The sequence below is a fragment of the Triticum urartu genome, chromosome 7A, assembly GCF_056163025.1.
Source record: "Triticum urartu cultivar PI428250 chromosome 7A, HENAU_Tu73, whole genome shotgun sequence".
In the NCBI taxonomy this organism is placed as follows: domain Eukaryota; kingdom Viridiplantae; phylum Streptophyta; class Magnoliopsida; order Poales; family Poaceae; genus Triticum; species Triticum urartu.
Genome location: NC_141879.1, coordinates 708,943,772 through 708,971,326, shown reverse-complemented (window position 1 = coordinate 708,971,326; position 27,555 = coordinate 708,943,772). Strand labels below are relative to the sequence as shown.

Below are 27,555 nucleotides of genomic sequence, written 5' to 3'. Positions count from 1 at the left end.
TTAGTTTTTGTCTATAAGCTCCCAGTGCATCATAAAAACTAGAAAAATGGGGTTCTTTATCTTTCCTATATTTAGAATTATTATTATTATTATTGTAATTTACTTTTAGATTTGGGTAGTTTCTGCAACTATTATATCTATTTGCACAAATACCTCGACGCTTTCCAATCGTTAATACATAAAGTCCGATAAGCATGTCTTGGGTTGGTACACAAATAGGATCCCAATAGCGGGAGATAAGAGATTCATATGTCTTGGGTTGGTACACAAATAGGATCCCCAATAGCGGGAGATAAGAGATTCATATGAGAAAACATAAGTAAACGGGCTTCTGCCTGAGCTTCCAAAGATAAAGGTAGATGAACAGCCATTTGATCTCCATCAAAGTCCGCATTGAAACCCTTACACACTAATGGGTGTAAAGAAATAGTACGCCCCTCTACTAAAGTGGGTTGAAAGCCCACGCAAGTCGCATCTGATGGCTGCATCTGATGGCTACGGCACGACCGGGCCAGTCGGTGTGCGCCGGCCATTTTTACAGTATATGTTGATATTTTGAAAAAAAAACAAAAATGAAGGCTTAGGGAAAAAAAGACTGACGCCAATCCATACTTCTGACCCCTCTCATGCACGACTTAACAGCAACTTAAGGTGACAGGCCCACGGCCTGGCCCGGCCAGAAGTATGTGATGACTGCTTTTTGCCTCGACAGACCCTGGACCAGCAAGCTGGTGTATATGCTTTGCGTCCTCGGCGAAACGTGGGTCACTACCACACTATTTAGACCGCAAAGTACGCTCCAAAGCACGCGGTGTGGTACTAATTTCTGTTTAGGCACGATGTGGTACAAGTCGGCGAACCGAGCGGTGTGCTCGTTCCCGGCCCAGCAGCAGCTAAACGCTCGCTGGATCACCTCCTCTTCAGCCCTATCCCGCTGACCCTAGAAAAAAACAGCTAACCTGCTCAACCGGTTCTCCTCGAAGCTCCTCCTCACCAGCTCCGACGCCAACGACGATGGCGCTTGGCTAGTTAGCTTCAACTTAGGCAAATCACGTACACGCATATCCAGTCCAATCCAGGTCACTACGGCTTTCTATCAAGACATGATATGAAGAGGAGCTCCAGGTCTGGTAATGACGGCGATGGTGGAGAGGTAGGCGGGGCTCGGATCGGTGGTGGCGACCGTCATCTTCCTCGGTTGACTTCTACCCCGCTGTCAAAGCCTACCTCAGCGATGCCTGCGTCCGCCGCGTGCCCAAGCTCAAGGCCGAGCTCGGCAAGGACAACAAGAACCTCCGGGTCTACGTTGACGACCACGAGAAGGTCGTTGACGACTTCTCTGGGACCACCATGAGGAGGTCGTTGACGACTTCTCCGGGACTCCTACCTTCCTTTCATCCTCGGTGAGGGCCGCGCTGTCACCGCCAAAAACCGCCAACGCCGCCTCTTCACCAACAATGCCAGTGGCAGCTCGAACCCCTATTGGGGTAAAAGCGTTTGGAGCCACATCCCCTTCAAGCACCCCGCCACCTTTGATACGCTTGCCATGATCCCTAATGAGAATGAGGCCGTCATCGACGACCTCATGGCATTCCAGGAGAGCAAGGAATATTACGCCAAGATCGGCAAGGCATGGAAGCGTGGGTACCTCCTTTACGGACCGCCCGACACCGGCAAATCCACCATGATCGCCGCCATGGCCAACTTCCTCGACGACGGCGTCTATGACCTCGAGCTCACGACAGTCAAGAACAACAGCGAGTTGCGGAAGCTCTTCATCGAGACCACAGGCAAGTCCATCATCGTCATAGAGGACATTGACCGCTTCGTCAACCTCACCGGAAAACGCAGCATAGAAAAGAAAACCGCAAGCGACAAGGACTCCAACAATGATAACAAGCCCAAGGTACCGGTAGAGCCGGAGAAGGATGATGTCACCAAGGTGACGCTCTCAGGCCTGCTTAACTTCATCGACGGGCTGTGGTCTGCTTGCGGAGGTGAGGGGATCATCGTCTTCTCCACCAACCACAAGGAGAAGCTGGACTAGGTGTTGATCCGGAGGGGCGGAGTGGACAAGCAAATCGAGATGTCCTACTACCGCTTCGAGGGCTTCAAGGTGCTCGCCATAAACTACCTAGATGTCATCGAGCACAAGCACTTTGGGGAAATTTAGCGGCTGCTCGAGGAGACAGACATGTCGCCTGCCGACGTTGCAGGGAACCTTATGCCCATGTGGAAGAAGCAAAAGAGGGAGCCCGACGAGTGCTTGACAGGCCTCATCGAGGTGCTCAAGCAGGCCAAGGAGGATGCGGCGGCAACCAAGGTGAAGGAGGCAGAGGAGGCCAAGGAGGCCGCAACAAAGAAAGCCAAGGAGAAAGAGGAGGCAGAGGTGAAGAAAGCCAAGGAGGAAGACAAAGGGAAGGACAAAGCACCGGAGGTAGCCAATGGAAATATCAACGAGTGAAGTGATCTCAAGCCAGGTAGCCAAAGGAAAAAGAGTGCGCTTCTTCACTATCGCTCCCTTGCAAAAGAAAAATGCAGTGATCTCACTTGTAATTCTGCTACATATAAAGCGTGCAACAAATACAAAATGCTAACAAGACCCACTGAAGGACAACGAAAGCAAGGTGATGCTCTCATGCTTGCTTAACTTCATCGACGGGCTATGGCAGCATCCGGCCGTGAGCGAATCATCATCTTCACGACGAACCAAAAGGAGAAAATGGACCCGGCACTGATCCGACAGGGCAGGATGGACAAGCAAATCGAGATATCCTATTGCCTCTTCGAGGGCTTCAAGGTGCTCGCCAAGAACTACCTGGATGTCGTGGAGCATGGTCTGTTTGGGGAGATTCAACGGCTGCTCGAGGAGACCGACATGTTGCCCACCGATGTGGCAGACAACCTGATGCCAATGTCGACGAAGAAGAAGAGGGACCCTAATTAGTGTTCATCAGGCCTCATTGAGGCGCTCAAGCAGGCCAAGGAAGACACGGCAGCAGCAAAGGCGAAGGTGAATGAGGAAGATGAGGCAGAAGTGGAGAAAGCTGAGGAGAAAGAGGAGCAAAGGAGAAGAAAGAAAAGGAGAAAGACAACAGGAAGGGCGTAACACCAGAGGAAGCTAAAGGAGGAATCAAACAAGGTGACGAGTGAAGTGATAGGAGTAGAGTGAGCTTGTTAGTGCTCTCTTACAAACACAAACAGATGCAGTGGTTGTCTAAATAAAATATGTATCACTCATCTTCTCGACTATTAATTCAGAAAGGAAGTAGCCATTATAATGTTGCTATGTACTAGTACATAATGCTATAATACCAAATGCTAACATGATACTGAGTGTCGTTTGCATATATATAAGTTTATTCTCTACAAAAGACAGCAGTCTGGCGTATATAACTCACCTACAAAACTTCTTTGTTCTGATGAACAATACAAATGCTACGGCAGACCCGAAACACAAACACATGCCATAATCAGGAAGGGGAGTGCGAAGCAGTGCTTACCGGCGCAGGCAAACTCACCTTGTGGCGACTCCTTGCCATAGAAGCGCCTTTGGAAACCAGAGCCGACGTAGAGCTATGCGTGGAAACCGGAGGAGATGATAGCGTGGCCTACACCCATGACCAGAAGCGTCGCTGCTATGAAAAAGGCCAGCCTACTCCTCGTGAACCTCCCCGAGAAGTTCCAGATGCTCCAGAGCGACACCAGGGTGCTGGTCTCCCTGCTCGTTTACTCAAAGAGAGCCCCTGATCTGGCTGATGTTGTTCACCCTGGCTAGCCCCGATCCCATTCCACAGGCCATCGCAAGGAAGAGCAGTCAGAAGTCAGTTTACACATGGCCTGCACCACATTCATGTTTTCTTTGTGCAACGACATGTCCTGACCAGATCCCATAAGCGCAATGCTAGAGCTGGCTCTTCTCATTGTTTCGATTCCGTCTTGTGAGCTGTTATAACAATAACTGCTGGATACATGATCAACTGCAGGAGTATCGCGAAGCAAACACTCTATCCAGCTGAACTTATCACGAATACTTGGTCACAGATTATGACAACCATCAGGTACCCGGCAACAGAAACGGCCATAAGAGCGAAGGCATCAAGGAACTTCTTGTTGTACCGCCGATGAGCGCTGTGGACGTCGACAAAGTACATGAGCAGCAATGCGATGGATGTGGGTAATATCGCTAGCATAAGTATGAAGCTGCCAGGATCAATATGGAGGGTGTGTTGCACCTGAACCAGTATTGCTCCACTCAACGCCCAGAAAACCCTGTTTGTAAAATGCATAGATCGTTTAATATTACCATAATAAAGGATTTGGACATATCTGTACTTGTGTAACGAGCCAAAACATGATACACTTGCCTAATAAATGCACCTTATGATTGCTAGTTTGCTACGTCTGTCGAGAAACAGAGTGCATGTTAGGATTATTGAGCAAAGCGTGTACAATGCTGGATCCACACAGGTTCACATCGTCAGAGTTGCGAATATAATTAGGTGAAAACTCAAGACAATAATGCTGAAAGTTCGTGCAATTAACACAAATGATAGCTCCGCCCAATGTGGCAGGTACAGGGTTTCAGAAAATAAACATGGCGCTGAAAGGACGAGGCCAGCAAAAGAAGGCTGCATTATTGCCTCTCTGATGTCTTTGGGCAGAGCAAATTATAATGAAACAGTGACTGCGCCTACACAATTGTACTCTTCTTCTAGAACCAGTGATGCTGCCTCCCAAAGGAGCAAGAATTCCTACCATGGTTATACTGTATGTATGAATTATACTATAATAATTCTAATAAATCACATTACTGTACTTTTCCAGAATAGTTTGTATGTATTTTTCTGCTAATTTCAGCATATACAGCATCTGCATACTGTGCTATGCCACCAGAACAGATTCCTCACAGTCACAGCACATAAGAAAGAAAGGAACTGAAAGCAAACAAAACACATGGTTCTTCTGATTTTTGATTCCTCAGTCACAGCAGAGGATGTGGCCGTTTTGATTTCACATGGATTTTTTGATACTTTTGATTTCATCTGTATACTTTGTTTTTTATTTCAGCATATACATCATCTACACAGGGTTGTATTGTAGCATGAATCGCAATAGGTCTAATTAATCACATCATTTAGGTACTGACGCAGAGGAGAGACTGAATACTGCATAATTAGCAGTACAGTATATAGAAAGAAAGCCAGCGAGGGGGGGGGGGGGGGGGGGATCAGGACGGCAGTACCTTCAGGATGCCGTTGACGATGCCGCGGTGGCCGGGGAAGTTCTCGACGGCGGTGACGACATCGGCCGTATATAGGAAGGTCCACGCCTGCGCGGCGAGCAGCATGTCGAGGGCTCGAGGCAGACGAGCGGGATCGGGGCCGGCGAGCCACATGGGGAGGTACCCGGCGGCACAGAGCGATGCAAGGGATTCAGTGGCCCACGGGCGCCTACGCGGAGAGGAAGCCGGCGTTGGCGCCCACGTCCTTGATCGCCGGCAAATATACACCGGATCAGTAGCTGGCCCCCGCGAAGCTGTGGATTAGTGCGCTCGCCGCGAGCGCCGACCATCGGCCCACGCGGCCATCGCCGCCTCCCCCCGCCGGAACAGACGAGGAAAAACAAAGCTTTTTTTTTTGTGTGTGTGGCTCCTGATGTATCTGCTTCAAGGCTAAAAAAAGAAAGGGCTCCTATGATGTGGGGCCTCTTTTATGTTTTTTTTAGCATCAGTACAGACACCAGCGCTCATATACACGCGCATACACGCATCCCTATAAACGCACACACGCACACCCTACCCCTATGAGCACCTTCGCCGGAAATTCTGAAATAAATCCAGAAATAATGCGAGCACCAGAATTTGAACCCTGATGGGTTGAGGATACCACTGTCCACGTAACCAACTCAACCACATGTTGATTCACGGGGCCTCTTTTATGTTGACACGTAAGCTGCTATGCACACGCAATAGCTGCCCGCGTCATTGACGGACGGCATGGGCCAACTGAAAGGAAACAACTGCATTTGTTAAAATAAAAAATTTGAGCATTTTTCTTTATAAAACTTTCAATTTTTTTTGGCTCTGATCTATTTATCATATCATGGCAGTTAAAAATACAAAAATAAAAAACATACATCTATGATCACAGACCATTTAGAGACAACTACAAATACCCGAGCGAGCCGACGGCTTGCCGCAGTTATCGCCTATCTCTCACCGAAGCCATACCAAATTTGTTGTAGTAGGCAATCGAAAAATCATCTTACTAATGCCCCACAAGACCAGCACACTAAAACAATAACCGTATTTATAGAAAATTTGAACATGATGGCAAAAACAAATGATTGATTTCTTTTGTGAAAATGAACCTATAGTGTTGTTCAAATTGTTTAGGGATTTTTATTACATGACTAGGTAATTGCCCGTGTGTTGGTACGAGAGCCGAACAATTTTCAGCTCAACAAAAGTAGTCTCATGGGAAAGGGAATATGATGTTTTGAGTTCACCGGACAATCTACTCGATCTTACAAACATGACCCACATTAAAATAAATAAACATAAATTTTACATAGTAGTGTCAAACAAACATTTACAAAGGACAGTAGAAACAATGATAGGCAAGTTCAAATTAAACGAATCAAATTCACATCATGATAATCAGGTCATCACAACACTCTCTTTCTCTCATACAATTAGTGTGTATTTCTTTTCTCTTTCTCTCCTTATATCAAGCATGTCATGAATCTCATTTGCCAGCCGGTTAATTACCACATAATTACCCTCTATTTCCTTTCTCTCCCTTCCCTTTGGCCTTCCTTCTTTTATCTCTCATGCAATATTCACGCCTTATTCTTTGCTTAATTTCCAAAGCAGCTCGATGCCTGACAACCTAAGAACGTATATAAATTGCAAAAAATTAATGTAAAATAGCAAGGTGGAACTACTTAATAAGTAAACAAATATGAAAAAGCCTCCAACCTGCACCTTGTCCGTCCCGAGGGCCGCAACGCCCGTCTCATCCCAGCATACCGTGCCCATCAAGCGCCCAACTCCCTCGGCCCGAGTACACTTGCTTTCTATTCTTTATATTAAGGAGCCGGACCCCGACATTGGCACGTCCACGAGTCTAGCTTGACTGGTGTGCTACGTTGGCATCTTCATAGCAAACTAGGGTTTGAACCCTAGTTTTCCCATCCCAACATTATTTTCCTATTTTTTATTCAAATACGCACACACACACAACCACGTGGGCCAGATGTAAAAAAATGATGGTGAACCCGACGACGGTTTTCCTATTTTTTATATATTTTTTCCTAGTAATAAAGTACGGATTGACGGCGGACTACTAGTGTCGCGGCGCACTGACTACCAAGGGGTGGTTGATCACCTAACATTGGAAATATATGCCCCATACCAAGTTAAAAAGAAGAGTTTTAAAAGAGTAATAGAGAGAATAGTTTGAAAAAAGGAACTGAAAAGCCTGTCTAGTTGATTGACAACAAATCAATTTGAAAACATCTTGAGAACACACACACCGGCTCTGAGAATCTCATACCAAAATCAATAAATTGGTAAAGATAAACCTCACCTTGTCTGTAGTAGTATCACGACAATTACATACTAAGTACTTATAATATAATCTACAAAAGACTAGTTCCTTATTTCGGATATATAGTTGCATCAACAGTACAACCTATATGACCCGACGACCATATCCGTCATCGTGACATCCCTTACCACGAGAGTAGGTGAGGGTTTTGCCGAGAAGCCACATGAGACCGTTGTCACGAATGAGATGCACTACGTGTCATGTCGTCGGGCCATAAGCCCATAAGCCCGACGACAGCGATCGGGGTGGGGAGAGGAGGATGCAGACAATAGTGGCAGTTAGGGTTTCTCCCTTAAAAAAACCCTCAAGAAAAGAACCCCTTGTCAATACTTAGGTGAGCGCGTGTGTGTGCGCATAGTAATTATTCTCATGAGCAATGTAGCAGCCGGTGAAGTTACAATGGCTGGGAGAAGCCAAGGAGTCTACAAATTGTATCTACTTTACAGTAGTTTGATTTTAGAATTTCATTTTGTAACCCTCTTCAGGCCAGGGAATACAAGTACTCGGCCAAGACTGCAGCAGCACCCCACCCACACACAGCCGCCGCCGCCTCTTCCCCTTCCACCCCACCATCTCGTCCGATTTTACCGGCCTTCCGCTCCCGTCGTCGGCGACCACTTCCCCTCCTCGACACCGCCGGTGGCCGGCAAGGAGATGGCCCCGACGCTGATGGAGCTCCCGGGCAGCCTCCTCACTGAAATCCTCCTCCGGCTGCCCGAGCCGGAGGACCTCGCCCGCGCCTCGGCCGCCTGCCCCGCCTTCCGCCGCCTCGCCACCGACGCCTCCTTCCTGCGCCGCTTCCGCCGCCTCCACGCCCCGCGGTTTCTCGCCTTCATCGACCTCGACGGCTTCCAGCCCGCGCTCCCGCCCCACCCCGCCGCGCCCGCCGCCCGCGCGCTTGCCAGCGCCGCTGACTTCTCCTTCTCCTTCCTCCCCTCCCACTGCCGCTGGATCCCGATGGACATCCGCGACGGCCGCGTCCTCCTCGGCCGGGACCACGGGAAGGACGCGCGGCCCCCGATCTGCAGGGAGCTCGCAGTGTGCGATCCCCTGCACCGCCGCTACGTCCTGCTCCCTCCGGTGCCCGACGCCCTCGTCGCCTCGGCGGAGCGCCCACCCCCCGTTCTACGCAGGCCCTCGGACGAGCCTCTCCTCCTTCCCCTTGGCGAGAACGGTGAAGGGACGGCAACGGCATTCACGGTGATCTCAATGGTGCATTGCGAGACTAAGCTGGCCCCCTTTGTATTCTCTTCGAGCACCGGGCAGTGGCGAGCGGCGGCACCCATGCTTTGGTCGGCCATGCCAGTGTCGCCGATGGATCCTGCTTATCTCAGGCGGCACCACGCATATGGCTGCTTCTACTGGGACTCCACCAATATCAAGAGGAAAGAGTTGCTCGTGCTTAACATCCAGAGGATGGAGTTCTCCATCGCCGAGCTCCCATCCTCTGGTTGGGGCACGCTAGGCGTGGCCATTGTGGAGGCAGGGCAAGGCAGGCTTGGGCTGTTTGGGATCCGTGATGGAACTGCAGGTGGCAGCAAACATGACCTCTGCTATAGCGTTAGGCACAACAAAGGCAAGAATTCCGGTCAGTGGCAGATGGTGAAGACCTTCTCACTAGGTCCTGAGGGCCTGCATTATCTCAAAGCGGCAACAGAGAGGTGTGTGCTCCTGATATGTTCTGAAGCCCCACGGCTCGTCGGCTTGTCTATGGAGATGCCAGACTTGTTGGAGTATATCTCGGTGGACGTCAAGAAGTTGCAGCTTGAGAGGGTCTGTGTCAAGCCTTTCGGGAAGTCCTTGTCCAGGACGCGCATATATGCCCACTTCCCGCCATCGCTGTCTTCGCCGACGATATGAAGTGGTATACTTTCTACTGCATTTCCAGTTATGTTATGCATTTCCCTTCATAGTTTTCACATGGATTGTCTAGTGCTTAACAGTTCAGTGTTGCAATTGGCCATTCTTATTTACACGGCCTAGTGGTGGTTATGTTCTTGTGCTCAATCATGAGAAAGAGAACATATTTGTGATATGTTGCCCTGTTTGTTTCAATTCCAGTTTCAAGAGAATCATACAAAAGAAAATCTCTGCCTAATTACTGTGTTCACAAATAACTGCCTGAGTCATTGCTCTTAATAACAAAGAAAGAGCAGTGTGATTTGGGTCAGTCTCTTAAATCAGTTATAGGCTTCACATCTATCATTTATTGATTGTGGCTAGAACCCCTGATATATTTTCTTAAGTGACTTAAGCTAGGCAAACACTAAGCTACTACCAGTTTAGAATGACCTAAGATTTTCAGTGCTGGTTTCTTTTGTGTACATTTCTCGGTCTTGTTACGTGCTCCAACCTGCATTGCAAATTACAGTGCTGAAGCTGAAGACACAACAGCGTCTCATATTTCAAATCCGATTTAGATGAACCTTACTGATGGAACGGATGCTGTTCTGCTGCCATATATAGCCCAATATAATGCCTATAATTCGTTCCTTTAAGCTCGTAAACTCTCGAATATGTGTACAAATTGGACCCCAAAAGTCTTCTCTGGTCTGACCTAAACTTCTGTCTTGCTTGTTCAGATTCGATGGAGCCGCAAACAGAGCAGCATTCTCAATTCAAGACGACCGTGATTTCAGCAGCATGGGGTTCGTTGGACGTCATCACCATGCCTACAGGATGACACTATTTACATTGCTTTGCCTAGCGATCGTCATGTATATGTTTTGGTTAATTACTGTAGCATCATTGCGGACCTGTTCTTTCTCTGAATGTGGCAGTGTTCGTGTCTATGTTATGTTCTTCCTTTGATACCATAAGAATGTTACATTTTTATTAATGGTCTCAATCAATCAAGAACTGTAGTAAATCCACCTTTATTATTTATACTGAGTGCAGATATACCGGGTGCATTGCGACGCAGCTGGTGCCGACGCCGGTCAACGGACGCAGCGGCGAGTGGCTGCTGCTTGTCCAAGTCCGCTGCTCCTTCATGGTCAATGCACCATCTAGCTTGTCGCCGTAGTTGTCATATCCATCTAATTAGGAAGCCTCCCGTGGTGACTCCAAGAGGTGGAGTGGGGCTGGCCATGGTGGCCATGGCATCGTACCGCTCATACATAACCGTCGCCTCCTGAGTCATGAACATCTAAAAGCTCCATGGTCTTTAGAAAGCTGCCTCTATTGTTGCCTAAGGCTTAGAAGCAACCTGTAATGGTCCACCCCTACACCAATTGAATTCTGGTGTGTTTGGTATCCTGAGTTTGTGTGTTTGGTATTAAAGTGGCAGCTGCTTGCATTTTATCCCAAACAAAAGTCATACATTTTATTTCCCTGTGATAATTTAGATGATTGATTTCTTTAAACTGAAGTTCTATTTTTGATTTTTCATATAGTTCAATGCCTCATGACAAGACCTAGCACAAGACCAATCTTGGATACATTTTAAACTACTTTATATTTCACTATTTCAATCAGCTGAAATATATGTTAAATAATTCAGAAATCAAGTGAAATAATTGAAATATGTGTTAATTATTTATGAAAATATTTAAATGTAACCATAAACATTGAAATTTATGTGAATTTTCACTTACTTTTTTCATCATTAAAAAACAACAACAATAATTCATAAATACTTTCAAATACATTAGTCACTTTTTATCATTTAAAAAAATCAAACTATAATCCATAAATATTTCACATGCATTTCACACATATTTTGATCAATTATTTCACACGATCTCAGTGCTATTGAATATTAACTCCATTCATGTGCTTTCAAATATTATATCACTCCATTTCAAGTTTTGAAATATTACACATTAATATTCACACAAATGTTAATGATTTTAGTTATATTTTAGTCAATTGTAAAAGCCTTCGACTTGCATATTTCACAGACATTCACACATATTTCAATAAATTATTTCACACAATTTCAGTGCTTTTGAATAGTAACTCCATTCTAGTGCTTTCAAATATTATTTTACTAAATTTCAAGTTTTAAAGTATTATTCATAAATATTCACACATATCCTAATCATTTTAGTTATATATCCATCCATTAGAGAAAACATTCCACCTGCACTGAAAAACGGTTTTCAGTTCCGCAGGTTAAGAGGTCTGCTAGAGATGCTCCCTTTCACCCACGTACATTTGCTTTTTTTAAAGGGAAACATCTTACTTTATTTAAACAAAGTCTGGGATCTCGTCTGCTAATACACTGAGGATACAATCAGGAGGCGAAAACCTCTAGACCAGAGAAACACCGTCTCCTACAGCTACCTTAGCCAAAGTATGGGCCGCTCGGTTTGTTGTTCGCCTTCGCCAACTGACTTTACACCCTATCCAGCCCCGCATGAGTTCTTTGATACCCTCCACGATTGGTCCCGCCACTGACAGGTTCCGGGGTGCAGAGTTAATCATGCTGACAGCTTCCCTACAGTCCATCTCCACATGCATCCGCTGGATGCCAAGCTCACGTCCGAACTCCAGGGCCTTGCGGCACGCCAGCAACTCGACGATCTCTGGCCTCGACTGGTTTGGGAAGAGCTGGGTCAGGGCACCCCGGAAGGCGCCTGCATGATCCCTGACCACCACCCCACCTCCACCATTCCCCGTGACAGATGAGACCGCGCCTTCCACATTTACCTTGAACCAATCGGCCTCCGGCGGATTCCATTTTTCTGGTGGAGGCGTAGCAACGACGCGAGCTTTCTTCGTCACCGCTTCTGCCCATTCGTCCATGCGTGTTGACACCGTGCCTGCAACATCTGAAGGGTTTTTGATACGTACCCCATCACACGCCTCATTTCTTGCCAGCCAAAGACCATAGAGACCCTGCATAATCATCTCTTTCTCCTCCTCTCGGGCTTCTCCCATCCAGTTCCAAAGCCACCTGCCAATAGCTTGGTTAGAGTCGATTCCCTCCAGAGGGAATGAGACCTGGATGCTTCGCTTAGCTGCCAAATCCGCCAAGAACTGACGCAAGTGAGGGCAGCTCCAGAAACGGTGCAGCAGCGACTCCTCCCTTCCGCAAGCACAACAAAAGACGCCCGGTTTAATTCTTCTACGCAGCAGTTCGGACCCAGTGGCCAGACCGTTGCGCATGATTCTCCACGAATGAACCTTAACCTTGTTGGGTACATGAGTGCTCCACATGGCCATCCAGTTCCTATGAGAGTTAAATGAAGAAGACGACCCCGGGCGTCCAGAATTGGCCCTTCTCAAGTTCATCGCCAAGTGATACGCCGACCGGACCGAGTAGACTCCATCCTTGGTATAGTTCCAGGCAAGGTAGCCGTCCACCCCCGGACCACAGACCGGGATTTGCTTAATATCCGCAACATTGTTCGGAGTAAACATCTCATCAACCTTGGCGTCATTCCATGCGTTTCCTTCCTCCGATAGCAAGTCAGCGACCCGGGTCGATCCAGGAACGAAGGTCTGGCCCAGTGGCCGAAGACTACTTCTATGAGGTATCCAATTGTCGTGATGAATAAGCACCTTTGCACCATCCCCAATGCGCCACACCACTCCTTCCCACAGCAGATCTCGGCCATGGAGGATGCTCCTGAAGGTGAAGGATCCATTGGCTGGGCATGTGGCACTCATAATCGACGATTCTTTGAAATATCTAGCTCGTAAAACCCTAGCACATAATCCTCCAGGCTTGCTTGCCGAGGAGGGCCTGGTTAAAAGCTTCATAATTTCTAAACCCCATGCCTCCCTCTCTCTTTGACAGGCACATCTTATCCCAGGGCACCCAGTGCACCTTGTTCTCACCATGAGCTGAACCCCACCAAAAGTTAGAAGAGATAGAAGTCAGGTTCCGGCATATTTTCTTGGATAGTTGGAAACAGCTCATAGTGAACGTCGGTGTCGCTTGTAACCCGGATTTGGCTAGCACTTCCTTCGCAACCTTAGAGAGACCCTGTCCTTTCCATCCAAGCACCTTGCCTTTTGAGCTCTCTCTGACGTATCTAAAGGTGCCATCTTTGGATCTGCCCACCGCCGTCGGTAGACCAAGGTACTTTTCGTTGAGGGCTTCAGAGTTGATGCCAATTACTCCCTTCAACACGTTTTCGTTGTCCTTCGTGCAACCCTGCCCAAAGAAAATAGAGGACTTCTGAAGGTTAACCCGCTTCCCAGACGCATGCTCATACACTTGTAAGATGCTCCTGAGGGTCTCGAGGTTGCCTTGAGATCCCTCCAAGAATACAATACTATCATCGGCGAAGAGGAGGTGAGTCACATGGGGGCTAGTGCCACCGAACGAAACACCCCTAATTCTCCTCTCCTGTTGGGCTCACTTAAGGAGAGTAGAAAAACCTTCAACACAGAGCAAGAACAAATATGGCGATAGCGGATCCCCCTGTCTGAGCCCCCGGGAGGGTAGAAAAAGCTCGGATAAGCCGCCGTTGAGCTTGACTGAGAATCTAGCTGTCCGAACACACCTCATAATCATATCCACCCATCCCTGAGCAAAACCAAGCCGCCGCATGACCTGCTCCAGAAAAGTCATTCCACACGATCATACGCCTTCATCATATCTAGTTTGACAGCACATAGCGATTTCTTCCTCCTGCGCCTATGGATCGCATGCACACACTCATAGGCAACCAACACGTTATCAGTTATGAGCCTCCCAGGCACAAAGGCGCTTTGTTACTCGGAAACCATTACGGGGAGAATAATCTTAAGTCTGTTTGCAAGCACCTTAGCCGCCACCTTATACAGGACATTGCAAAGACTGATGGGATGAAACTGGGTTAGTAGCTCCGGAGAAGAAACCTTAGGGATCATGACCAGAACGGTGTCATTGAAAGATTCCGGCGTAGCACCACCGGCAAGAAAATCGCGAACAGCCGCGCAAACATCCGTCTTCAGGAGAGACCAGTGTCTCTGGTAAAATAAAGTGGGCAGGCCGTCCGGCCCCGGGGCTTTCGTTGCACCCATCTGGAACAAAGCTCGTTCAATCTCCTCATCCGAAGTAGCCGCAGTGAGATCGTTATTCATGTCACTAGTAACCACCTCGTCCATAAGATCAAGGACCCTTTCCACCCCGGCTGAGCCTTCCGAGGTGAAGAGGTTGGCATAAAAAGTTCCTGCCATGGCCCTCATATCCTCGTTAGAGGTGCACCGGCTTCCATCATCACGTTTTAGTGTGCACACCGTGTTTTTCCGCCTCCGATGACTGGCTCTGTTATAAAAACATCGTGTATTCTGATCCCCCTCCTTTCACCAGCCAACACGAGATCTCTGTTTGTACATGATCTCTTCCCACTCATACAGCTCGCGAAGCTGGCTCTCCAGGTCCCGGACCTCCAGTGAGATACCGGAAACCAGCGCGCGTTGTCTAGCATGTTCATGGTCAATATTGAGCTTTTTAATTTGCCGTCGCACCGAGCCAAAAACGGTTCTGCCCCAATGCTGCATATCAGCGGTCACGGCCTTTAGCTTTTCGCATATGCTCACCGCCCCTAGCCCGTTCGCAGCCACTTGATTCCAAGCCTCAATGATCATTGGATCGTAGACTTCATGCTTGGTCCACATCTCTTCAAAGATAAATCTTCGTGGCCCATTCTGTCCGGCATCGGGAGCCATCTCCCTAGCCTTAGCAACAATGGCGTTGTGATCAGACTCCTCGGTGATGACGTGGTCAACCGTAGTGTGAGGGTACATGGCAAGAAACCCATCATTGCACACTGCCCTATCCAGGCGGACTTGAATATTCTCAGCACCCTCTCTTCTGTTATCCCATGTAAACGGGTACCCCAAGAATCCCATGTCAGTTAGACCACAATCAGCCAAACACTCCCTAAAAGCATCCATTTGAGCAAAACTTCTCATATTACCACCATGTTGCTCGGTCTAGAGAAGGGCCTCGTTGAAGTCTCCAAGAACGACCCATGGCTGATCATCCTATCTTCTAAGGAACCGGAGTGCCTCCCACGATTTGGACCTGAGCTCAGTTCTAGGTTCGCCGTAAAATCCAGTGATTCTAAAGGCTTTTCCTTCAAAGATAACCGCAGCACCAATGAAATATTGGCACCACGGCCGAATGGACACTTGCACGTTGTCTCTCCACCACAGAGCCGTTCCACCACTTTTCCCCTTACAATCAACAGCCACCCCCTCTTTAAACCCCAAACTCCACTTTAGCTTCTCCATAGCCCTGGCCTTCTTCTTCGTCTCGCTCAGGAACACCACCCTTGGGTTGTGGGACCATATCAGATATCTGGGTTCGCCAACTGTCGAGTCCAACCCCAGTCCTCGACAGTTCCAGCCAAGGAGATTCATCGCTCCCGGCGGGCCCGGCTGTCCAGGTCCGCCGATCCATCATCCTTCTCAACAATGCGATCAAACACTGAAGATGTCTTGCGTCTCGTATCACGAATGAACACATCAGCACCTCCGTGCTTGTCATTGCCGCTCTTCGCAACCCACATTTGCTTAGTCCTTCTTTTTCTACTATCAGCCTCCAGCCTCGAGTACGATGAACTGCCATGCATGGCATCAGACTCCATTCGAGGTTTCCTGACGTAGTATCCCTTGCGTCGCTGCCTCTCCTCATGCATATCGGATCTTCCATGCATAGCGGGTTCACCCAATCTGTCTTCATCATACGCTCAGTAGCCCGGATGCCTGTCCCCATAGTCGTCGTATCCCTTGCCATAAAGATGGCCTTTTCTTCTCCTGTCATAAGCCTCGTCCCGACCAGCTTCTCTATAACGATGGATGTTCTGCTCAATCATCTTCTCCCGCAGATCTCTCTCTTTTTTGTGCTCAAGGTCTTGCCTCAAATCACCCTGCTGCAGGTACATCTGTCTTTCCTCCCCCGATCTTCGGCCAACATCTCGATCCCCCTCCTGTCTATAGCGTCCACCAGTGCAGACTGCTGCAGAAGAGGTAAAGTCAGAGGACACGTTCCTCTTGGTAGGGAGATCCCTTATACGTGGGTAGTCAGTCCTAGCACCAGGCCCCCCCGTTCCTTGCGATCTCACAAAGCTGTTGCTGCTGCTAGCCACTCCACTTGTCGATCCATCCTTCCCATAATTGGTTTTCCCCAGCGATGTGCGTAGCCACTCACCCCAGTAAACATAAGTATCATCAGGTGGATTACACACCCCTCCCACATGTACAAGTCGTCCACAGTCAAAGCAGAAGTGAGGAATCTTCTCATAGTGAAAATCATACCATGTCCCTTCCGTATCTTCCTTGGACTTCTTCAAGTTGAAACAGCGGATTAAGGGGTCGAAAACTGAAATTGTCGGCCTAACACGAAGGTTCTGACCTCGTGCAATACAATCATTCTCAACGTCCACTTTCACCGCAGATCCAAGCCAATTGCCCAAAGCTCTCCCAAATTTTTCAGTCCTTTTGTCAGGTGGTAAATCACCATCTCCGATGGCGGCACACCACCTTCGTAGTCTTTCATTATCAAAACAGAGAAATCAAACTGCCAAGGTCCATTGTGAAGCACATGTCTCCAATCTCCCTCTGAACCAAAGTGTACAACAAATATATTGGATCCCATGTCTCTGAATTTCGCCTCCTTGTGTAAACCCCAAGCCCGGGGCATGGTTCTCTCCAGCACCGATTTCTTCAGAGGTTTCAAAGAGCATACCTTGCCAACGGCCGACCATCTTGACGCCTTGGGAAGAGATTAGTCTGTCTCTTCAAAAACCAGCCCGTCGGCTTCCTTGTCTAGGAGAACCATCCCACCCATCCTTGCTGCCGGGTCTGGGGTCTTGCACTCAGCCTGAGACTTGGATTCTCCCCGGCTTGCAGAATCCCCGATCTTCTCCGTCGGAGTAGCAGCCGCTACCGCCGTCGTCGAAACCGGGGCCGCCTGTTTCCCCATGGCGGCGGTTGCCCTTCCACTCGCCCTCTCCGCCATAGCTCCGCCCCTGGCAGAGGACAGCGTCGCCGACCAACGTCTAGGGCTGCGCTGTCGCAGACCCAGCCGCCGTCAGAATCTCTCCACCCCCAACAGAAAACCCTAATCCTAGCGCCGGAGCACGATCGCCTAGCGGTCGCCCCCAACCGCCTTAGCGCTTTCTCTGTGGTGGACCCACGCAACAATTTCCTAGCAGTACTGTAATCCCCACGTACATTGTTGGATACGTGCAGGCAGACGGAGGAATAGGATGGCGACAGCAGATGATTCCACCCGCCACCAACCCAATTTAAAAGGGTAAACTTCCTTCACAGTTCATCATCCAAAAGAAAAGCAAGCCTTTTCCCGATCAAACCAAACCTTCGTCTTGCATTGAGAACCGACGTAATATTAAAATTGATTGATTCATTCCTATATGTATACATGCATCATGGTACTGGTACGCTGCTGTTGCTACTACCTCGCTACGATTCAATATCACTTTTACAGAGTTGATTCAATCTCACTTGGAGAAGAAGAAAAGTCAGAGAGACTAAAGCTACAGAAGCAGCAAAGGACTTCAGTCTTGAGACGATGGCGATGGCGACGGCTCGGGAGGCCGGCACCGGCGAGGGAGGCAGGCGGGAGTTGAAGTTTCGGTTCCGGAAGGCGGCGTCCTCCCTGTCCGCACCATCGCTGTCACCGCTGCTGCCGTCGTCGAAGTTGAGCGCGTAGCTCAGCGGGTCGTACCTGAACTCGCCCGCGGCCGCCACCCGTCGCCTCCACCTCGTCCTGCCCCCGCTGTGCGGCCTTTCTCCCTCGTTGCCCGGCGACGACGGCGAGCCGAAGCAGCCGCAGACGGTTGTCCGTAGCTTGTGGCGCAGCGACGGCGGCGAGTAGGGCGAAGTGGACTCCACAGCGTCCATGGAGTCTGCCTCTGCCTTGGTGCGTGTGTGCTTCAACTGGTAGAAGCTAGAGATGGACGTGGGTTGTGTCAGAGACTCAGAGTTCTGGAGTGTGTGACAGTTTGCTCAGCTGTTGGAGAAGGAAGGCGGAGGTGGGCGGGACTAAATAGGTAGAGTGAAAAAAAGACAGATAAGGACAGGCGCCGGCGACGGCGTGAAGGGCAAGAGACGCGGGGAAGCTATCGCCGTAGCGCACGCGTGCGGTTAGACGTGAGGGTGTTCTCGGGATTTTGCGGGATTCGGGGCTCCAGAGCCGTTGGGGCGGGAGGGAGGAGGGAGGAGGGCGATGGCAACGGTCGGTCTTTGTGCAAGCTGTCACAGTGCATGCCCAGAGAGAGACAGCTGACCAGCTGACTGGTAACAGTGGTAGCTTAGCTGCAAATGCAGCTCAGACCTTTGTTCAGTGCACTTCTGGCTTTGATTGTCTTTTTGTTTACCATGATTGGCCGTTGTTGTCGTTCAAGTGTCAAACAGCTGGTAGTACTCTTTTTTCCCCTCAAAGAAGAAACAGTTGGCACTTTTGTTCTCTTTTGGAATTGGAGATCAACATCTGATGCTCACGGGGACGTACCCTATGCCTCCTCTAGTCACGTACTACGTTCGCATCATCATACAGAAAAGAGCATGATAAAAAAGCATTGACACGGCCGAATCGATGAATGTGAACGTCGACCGAATATAGGATGCCAAACCTCCCGGCCGGGTGAAAGGTTTCGTTCGTACGGCCCGCGCTGACAGACGGACGGACGGACAGGATCGATGCGAGAATCAATCCACGTCTGCCTTTCATTCCCGCGATGGCGATGGCGACGGCGAGTCTGCTCGAGTGAGCTTCGCGCTCGGTCAAAAACGTTCACCTTGCAGAGGCAGAAATCACGTATTTGACCCGAGAGCGAAATCAAATCACAAACTGACCTGCTTTTAAGAAAAAATCACTCTGCTGACCCTTTCGTGTGGCACCCGACAGCTAGACGTCGCACATTACTATGCAGTGCCCTTCCTTTGGGCGTCACACCTCCTGTCAGCGTGGCAGCCTTGGTCCAGTTGTGGCCCCACAGACAGCACTGCAGCGCCTAAGGCCTAGGCGGCACACTCGTAATGTGCACCACCCGTCTCTTAGGCGCTGCACAGTCTGTGTTCCACTTAGGCTGGCCCCACCCTCTCTCCCCTCCCACCCCACCCGGCCCACACACCCCCACCCCCCTCCTTTAGTCCCGGTTGGTGCCACCAACCGAGACCAAAGGAGCCTTTGGTCTCGGTTGGTGGCACCAACCGGGACTAAAGGGGGGCATTGGTCATGGTTTGTCCCACGAACCGTGACCAATGCTCCGTCTATATAAGCCACACTTGTGAAAATTTTGGTTCAGTTTCTTCGATCCCGCCCCAACGACGCCGCCAGGCTGCCCGTGCTCGCCGTCGCCGCCCCGAGGTCGCCGTCACCGTCACCGCCCGCTCCTCGTCGCCGCCGCCGCCCGCTCCTCGAGCCCGCGCCGCCCTCGAGCCCGCGCCGCCCCGGAGCTCGCCGTCGTCCCCGAGCCCTCCTCCCCGAGCTCACGCAGCCCCTCGAGCTCGCCGTCGTCCCCAAGCCCGCGCCGCCCCCGATCTCGCCGTCGTCCCCAAGCCCTCGTCCTAGAGCCCGTGCCGCCCTCGCCGCCCTCCTCCCCGAGCCATCCGCCGCCCTCGCCGACGCCCTCGCTGCCGCCCTCGCCGACGCTCTCGCCGCCCCCGCCGTCGCCCTCGCCAGTCAACCTCGCTGCTGTGAGCCGCCGCCACCTGTTTATCATTTTTTTCATTTTTTTGTACGTATATATAATGTATATATGTATGTGGCTATATGTATGTATAGATGTTCATATATGTGTATTTTTTTCAGAGCATTTTTTGTTCATATATGTATTTTTTTGTTTATGTGTATTATTTTTTTTGTTCATAGCATTTTTTTGTTCATATTTTTTTTCATAGCATTATTTCCATGTATATATGTATGTGGCTATGTATGTATAGATGGATAGCATTTTTTTTCCATGTATGCATGTCATTGTCGATATACCCCCTCCCCGTTAATTAACTTCGACAGGAGGGGGGGTCGATATAACCCTCCCCGATAACTTCGACATGAGGGGGGGTCGATATACCCCCTCCCTGATAACTTCGACATGAGGGGGGGGTCGAGAACTAGTTTAGGGGGTCGAGGGTTGAGAACTAGTTTAGGGGGTCGAGGGAAGAAGGGGAAGAAGAGGGAGAAGAAGAGGAGAGGAAGAAGAGGAAGTCTTCTCCTCTATTCTTTCTTCTCTTCTTTTTTCTTCTTCTTCCTATATGTATTAGTTTTTTTATTTAGGTTGTTAATTAGTAGATATTAATTTTGTTCATATATGTATGGATGCATGTGATATGTATGTATGTATGCATGTATTGGGTATGTCGTTGTCGATATACCCCCCTACACGATAACTTCGACATGAGGGGGTCGAGAGGGGGTCTAGGGTCGTCGAGGGTTCGAGGGGTCGAGGGGTCCAGGGTTGTCGAGGGTTCGAGGGGTCGAGAATCGCCGAGGGGTCGAGAGAGGTTTCCTAGTGTCAAAGTATTGAAGAAATCCATGGCTTCATCATTAGCCGAAAGTAACCAGGGCATGACGAAGTCCTCCAAAGTTATTTTGGAATGGTGTCCCGGATAGGATAATTTGCCTTTTTGTATGAATTTCAGCAAAGGCCTTCCAAATAATGATATTTGGAAGGTTCTTGCTGAACTTTGTACCAAAAAGTGAATTATCTTATTTGGGACTCCGTTCCAAAATAACTTTGGAGAGCTTCGTACCATCATGCACCTGTTACTTTCGCCTAATGATGAAGACATGGTTTTGTTGAATTCTTTGACACTAGGCAACCTCCCGACCCCTCGGCGATCCTCTCGAACATGAGAGGAAGAAGAGGATAAAAAAAAGAAGAGGAAGAAGAAAAAAAAAGAGGAGAAAAAAAATAGGGTCAGGGTCGCCGAACGGTAGAGGAAACCCTAAATAGAAAGTATCGTCGGTGTGAGATACATGTGGCCGTCGGTGTCGGACACTACATCCACGTCCCACAAGTGGCGCGGGCTTCGACGCCCACGTCACTTGTGGGACGTGGATGTAGTGTCCGACACCGACGGCCACATGTATCTCACACCCACGATATTTAGGGTTTCCTCTATCGCTCGGTGACCCTCGACGACCCTCGTTCCCGATAAAAAAAGAAGAGGAAGAAGAAAAAAAGAGGAGAAGAAAGAATAGAGGAGAAAAGAGGAAGAAGAAGAAAAAAAGAGGAGAAGAAAGAATAGAGGAGTTACTCCTCTATTCTTTCTTCTCCTCTTTTTTTCTTTTTCTTCCTCTTCTTTTTTTATCCTTGAAGCGTTGTCGAGGCCACACCAAACCCTAGAGAAGCAGCGTCGAGGCCACCCCAAACCCTAGAGAAGCAGCGTCAAGGCCACTAGTTAATATTAGTTCTACGTTTTTGCCACTAATATATCCATCTGTCATGTTTGAATAATAATTGCCATGTTGTCAATATTTATAGAAACTATGGACACCGCCCGAGACGAAGTACAAGAAGAGTTGTTGGGGGACATAATCGCACGAGGAAGTGATGCCATCTGCTTGTTGTTTCTCAACGAGACCGATGGTCTGGAAGCAGCTGATTATGATGGCTCCGGTGACCTAATGCCGGTGCAAGAAGGAGACCGTGAGGACGGCTCCGGTGACCCAATGCCGGTGCAAGAAGGAGACCGTGATAACGTCTCCGGTGACCGAACCGAGTCCGGCCAGGTATATATATTAGTTAAGCTTCTGCTGACTAGCTAATTGATGCATTCATTGTTTTGGTATGTACACATATTAATTAAGTCTTTGTTCTTTTTTCTAGCCCTCCGGATCGAGCACAACTTCGGTAAAGAGACGAGGCCCGAAGAAAAAGTTGAGCTCGGATGAAAAGTTTGAGATCATAGCAATCGCGCCCAACGGCCAACCGATTGAACCCCTCCGGACAAAGAGCGCATTTGTTGCTCAGTGCGGGGTTTTGGTTAGGGACAAGATCCCGATCAGCATCCAGCAATGGTTTAAGCCGGCTACAGAAGTGATGGGGAACGTAGCATAAATTCAAAATTTTCCTACGTATCACCAAGATCTATCTATGGAGTCATCTAGCAACGAGGGAGGAGTGGATCTACATACCCTTGTAGATCGCGCGCGGAAGCGTTCAAGAGAACGGGGTTGATGGAGTCGTACTCATCGTGATCCAAATCACCGATGATCCTAGCGCCGAACGGACGGCACCTCCGCGTTCAACACACGTACGGAGCAGCGACGTCTCCTCCTTCTTGATCCAGCAAGGGGGGAGGAGAGGTTGATGGAGATCCAGCAGCACGACGGCGTGGTGGTGGAAGTAGCGGGATTCCAACAGGGCTTCGCCAAGCGCTGCGGGAGGAGGGAGATGTGTCATGGGAGGGAGAGGGAGGCGCCAGGGCTCAGGTTAGATTGCCCTCCCTTTCCCCCACTATATATAGGGCCAAGGGAGAGGGGGGGGGCGCAGCCTTGGCCCTTCCTCCAAGGAAGGGTGCGGCCAAGGGAGGAGTTCCTCCTCCCCAAGGCACCTCGGAGGTGCCTTCCCCCTTTAGGACTCTTCCTCTCCCTTGATTCTTGGCGCATGGGCCTCTTGGGGCTGGTGCCCTTGGCCCATATAGGCCAAGGCGCACCCTGTGGCCCCCCGGGGCAGGTGGCCCCACCCGGTGGACCCCCGGGACCCTTCCGGTGGTCCCGGTACAATACCGGTGACCCCGAAACTTGTCCCGATGGCCGAAATAGCACTTCCTATATATAATTCTTTACCTCCGGACCATTCCGGAACTCCTCGTGATGTCCGGGATCTCATCCGGGACTCCGAACAACTTTTGGGTTACCGCATACTAATATCTCTATAACCCTAGCGTCACCGAACCTTAAGTGTGTAGACCCTACGGGTTCGGGAGACATGCAGACATGACCGAGATGACTCTCCGGTCAATAACCAACAGCGGGATCTGGATACCCATGTTGGCTCCCACATGTTCCACGATGATCTCATCGGATGAACCACGATGTCAAGGACTTAATCAATCCCGTATACAATTCCCTTTGTCTATCGGTACGACACTTGCCCGAGATTCGATCGTCGGTATCCTGATACCTTGTTCAATCTCGTTACCGGCAAGTCTCTTTACTCGTTCCGTAACACATCATCCCGTGATAAACTCCTTGATCACATTGTGCACATTATGATGATGTCCTACCGAGTGGGCCCAGAGATACCTCTCCGTTTACACGGAGTGACAAATCCCAGTCTCGATTCGTGCCAACCCAACAGACACTTTCGGAGATACCTGTAGTGTACCTTTATAGCCACCCAGTTACGTTGTGACGTTTGGCACACCCAAAGCACTCCTACGGTATCCGGGAGTTGCACAATCTCATGGTCTAAGGAAATGATACTTGACATTAGAAAAGCTTTAGCATACGAACTACACGATCTTGTGCTATGCTTAGGATTGGGTCTTGTCCATCACATCATTCTCCTAATGATGTGATCCCGTTATCAACGCCATCCAATGTCCATGGTCAGGAAACCGTAACCATCTATTGATCAACGAGCTAGTCAACTAGAGGCTTACTAGGGACATGGTGTTGTCTATGTATCCACACATGTATCTGAGTTTCCTATCAATACAACTCTAGCATGGATAATAAACGATTATCATGAACAAGGAAATATAATAATAATAACTAATTTATTATTGCCTCTAGGGCATATTTCCAACAGTCTCCCACTTGCACTAGAGTCAATAATCTAGTTCACATCGTCATGTGATTAACACTCACAGGTCACATCGCCATGTGACCAACATCCAAAGAGTTTACTAGTGTTACTAAACTAGTTCACATCATCATGTGATTAAGACTCAATGAGTTCTGGGTTTGATCATGTTTTGCTTGTGAGAGAGGTTTTAGTCAACGGGTCTGCAACATTCTGATCCGTATGCACTTCACAAATCTCTATGTCATCTTGTAGATGCAACTACTATGCTACATTTGGAGCTATTCCAAATAACTGTTCTACTATACGAATCTAGTTTACTACTCAGAATAATCTGGATCAGTGTCAAAGTTTGCATCGGCGTAACCCTTTACGACGAACTCTTTTACCACCTCCATAATCGAGAAAATTCCTTAGTCCACTAGTTACTAAGGATAACTTTGACCGCTGTCCTGTGATCCATTCTTGGATCACTCTTGTACCCCTTGACTGACTCATGGCAAGGCACATTTCAGGTGCGGTACACAGCATAGCATACTGTAGAGCCTATGTCTTAAGCATAGGGGACGACCTTCGTCCTTTCTCTCTATTCTGCCGTGGTCGAGCTTTAAGTCTTAACTTCATACCTTACAACTCAGGCAAGAACTCCTTCTTTGACTGATCCATCTTGAACACCTTCAAGATCATGTCAAGGTATGTGCTCATTTGAAAGTACCATTAAGCGTTTTGATCTATCCTTATAGATCTTGATGCTCAATGTTCAAGTAGCTTAATCCAGGCTTTCCATTGAAAAACACTTTCCAAATAACCCTATATGCTTTCCAGAAATTCTACATCATTTCTGATCCATAATATGTCAACAACATATACTCATCAGAAATTCTATAGTGCTCCCACTCACTTCTTTGGAAATACAAGTTTCTCATAAACTTTGTATATACCCAAAATCTTTGATCATCTCATCAAAGCATACATTCCAACTCCGAGATGCTTACTCCAGTCCTTAGAAGGATTGCTGGAGCTTTGCATACTTATTAGCATCTTTCAGGATTGACAAAATCCTTCCGGTTGTATCACATACAACCTTTCCTCAAGAAAATCGTCGAGGAAATAATGTTTGACATCCTATCTGCAAGATTTCATAAATAATGCAGTAATCGCTAATATAATTCCAACAGACTCTTAGCATCGCTACGAGTGAGAAAGTCTCATCGTAGTCAACTCCTTGAACTTGTCGGAAATCATCTTAACAACAAGTCGAGCTTTCTTAATGGTGACATTTACCATCATTGTCCGTCTTCCTTTTAAAATCCATCTGCACTCAATAGCCTTACGACCATCGAGCCGTTCTGCCAAAGTCTACACTTTGTTTTCATACATGGATCCTCTCTCAGATTTTATGGCCTTGAGCCATTTATCGGAATCCGGGCCCACCATCGCTTCTCCATAGCTCGTAGGTTCATTGTTGTCTAGCAACATGACTTCCAAGACAGGATTACGTACTACTCTGAAGTAGTACGCATCCTTGTCATCCCTCGAGGTTTGGTAGTGACTTGATCTGAAGTTTCATGATCACTATCATAAGCTTCCACTTCAATTGGTGTAGGTGCCACAGGAACAACTTCCTGTGCTCTGCCACACACTAGTTGAAGAGACGGTTCAATAACCTCATCAAGTCTCCACCATCCTCCCACTCAATTCTTTCGAGAGAAACTTTTCCTCGAAAAAGGACCCGATTCCAGAAACAATCCCTTATTGCTTTCGGATCTGAGACAGGAGGTATACCCAACTGTTTTGGGTGTCCTATGAAGATGCATTTATCCGCTTTGGGTTCGAGCTTATCAGCCTGAAACCTTTTCACATAAGCGTCGCAGCCCCAAACTTTTAAGAAATGACAGCTTAGGTTTCTCTAAACCATAGTTCATATGGTGTCATCTCATCGGAATTACGTGGTGCCCTATTTAAAGTGAATGTGGTTGTCTCTAATGCCTAACCCATAAACTATCGTGGTAATTCGATAAGAGACATCATGGTATGCATCATATCCAATAGGGTGTAGTTATGATGTTCGGACACACCATCACACTATGGTGTTCCAGGCTGTATTAGTTGTGAAACAATTTCCACAATGTCTTAATTCTGTGCCAAACTCGTAATTCAGATATTCATCTCTATGATCATATCATAGATATTTTATCCTCTTGTCACGACGATCTTTCAACTTCACCCTGAAATTACTTGAACCTTTCAATAATTCAGACTCGTGATTCATCAAGTAAATATACTCAACATCTACTCAAATCATCTGTGAAGTAAGAACATAATGATATCCACTACATGCCTCAACACTCATTGGACTGCACACATCAAAATGTATTACTTCCAACAAGTTGCTTTCTAGTTCCATTTTACTGAAAACGAGGCTTTCAGTCATCTTGCCCATGTGGTATGATTTGCATGTCTCAAGTGATTCAAAATCAAGTGAGTCCAAACGGTACATTTGCATGGAGTTTCTTCATGCATATACACCAATAGACATGGTTCGCATGCCTCAAACTTTTCAAAAACGAGTGAGCCCAAAGATCCATCAACATGGAGCTTCTTCATGCGTTTTATACCGATATGACTTACGTGGCAGTGCCACAAGTAGGTGGTACTATCATTACTATCTTTGGGCATGAACATGTGTATCACTACGATCGAGATTCAATAAACCATTCATTTTAGGTGTAAGACCATTGAAGGTATTATTCAAATAAACAGAGTAACCATTATTCTCCTTAAATGAATAACCGTATCACGATAGACATAATCCAATCATGTCTATGCTCAACGCAAACACCAAATAACAATTATTTAGGTTTTAATACCAATCTCGATGGTAGAGGGAGCGTGCGATGCTTGATCATGTCAACCTTGGAAACACTTCCAACACATATCGTCAGCTCACCTTTAGCTAGTCTCCGTTTATTCCGTAGCTTTTATTTCGAGTTACTAACACTTAGCAACTGAACCGGTATCTAATACCCTGGTGCTACTAGGAGTACTAGTAAAGTACACATTAACACAATGTATATCCAATATATTTCTATCGACCTTGCCAGCCTTCTCATCTACCAAGTATCTAGGGTAATTCTGCTCCAGTGGCTGTTCCCCTTATTACAGAAGCACTTAGTCTCGGGTTTGGGTTCAACCTTGGGTTTCTTCACTAGAGCAGCAGCTGAATTGCCGTTTCATGAAGTATCCCTTCTTGCCCTTGCCCTTCTTGAAACTAGTGG

At 48.2% G+C, this 27,555-nt stretch overlaps 3 protein-coding genes, 1 long non-coding RNA gene and 2 pseudogenes across 4 annotated transcripts; 3 read left to right on the top strand and 3 right to left on the bottom strand.

The window, feature by feature from the left end:
• Positions 1 to 1,145: 1,145 nt before the first annotated feature.
• LOC125519970 (AAA-ATPase At3g28510 pseudogene) lies at positions 1,146 to 2,464 on the top strand (annotated as a pseudogene).
• A 201-nt stretch (positions 2,465 to 2,665) lies between these two features.
• On the top strand, positions 2,666 to 3,153 carry LOC125519967 (AAA-ATPase At3g28540 pseudogene; annotated as a pseudogene).
• Positions 3,154 to 3,322: 169 nt separating this feature from the next.
• LOC125519410 (uncharacterized) lies at positions 3,323 to 5,662 on the bottom strand. Its single transcript, XR_015611583.1, has 3 exons — positions 5,246 to 5,662; positions 4,236 to 4,272; positions 3,323 to 4,131 (listed from the first exon to the last, which is right to left on the bottom strand). It is a non-coding gene; the product is annotated as an uncharacterized LOC125519410 (long non-coding RNA).
• Positions 5,663 to 8,058: 2,396 nt separating this feature from the next.
• On the top strand, positions 8,059 to 10,495 carry LOC125522168 (uncharacterized). The gene is made up of 2 exons (XM_048687247.2): positions 8,059 to 9,477; positions 10,196 to 10,495. Exon 1 carries the CDS (start codon positions 8,268 to 8,270, stop codon positions 9,471 to 9,473), a length of 1,206 nt encoding a protein of 401 aa, XP_048543204.1. The 5' UTR covers positions 8,059 to 8,267; the 3' UTR covers positions 9,474 to 9,477; positions 10,196 to 10,495.
• Positions 10,496 to 14,855: 4,360 nt separating this feature from the next.
• LOC147961897 (uncharacterized) lies at positions 14,856 to 15,449 on the bottom strand. The gene has a single exon (XM_087533977.1). The coding sequence runs from the start codon at positions 15,447 to 15,449 to the stop codon at positions 14,856 to 14,858; it is 594 nt and encodes a 197-aa protein (XP_087390103.1).
• A 2,453-nt stretch (positions 15,450 to 17,902) lies between these two features.
• On the bottom strand, positions 17,903 to 18,553 carry LOC125519968 (uncharacterized). Its single transcript, XM_048684748.2, has one exon. The coding sequence runs from the start codon at positions 18,420 to 18,422 to the stop codon at positions 17,982 to 17,984; it is 441 nt and encodes a 146-aa protein (XP_048540705.1). The 5' UTR covers positions 18,423 to 18,553; the 3' UTR covers positions 17,903 to 17,981.
• Between the last annotated feature and the right edge of the window lie 9,002 nt (positions 18,554 to 27,555).

Excerpts from the sequence above, each read along its gene's own strand:
- LOC125519968 (XM_048684748.2), bottom strand. The coding sequence starts at position 18,422 with ATGGACGCTGTGGAGTCCACTTCGCCCTACTCGCCGCCGTCGCTGCGC.
- LOC147961897 (XM_087533977.1), bottom strand. The coding sequence starts at position 15,449 with ATGGATGCTTTTAGGGAGTGTTTGGCTGATTGTGGTCTAACTGACATG.
- LOC125522168 (XM_048687247.2), top strand. The coding sequence starts at position 8,268 with ATGGCCCCGACGCTGATGGAGCTCCCGGGCAGCCTCCTCACTGAAATC.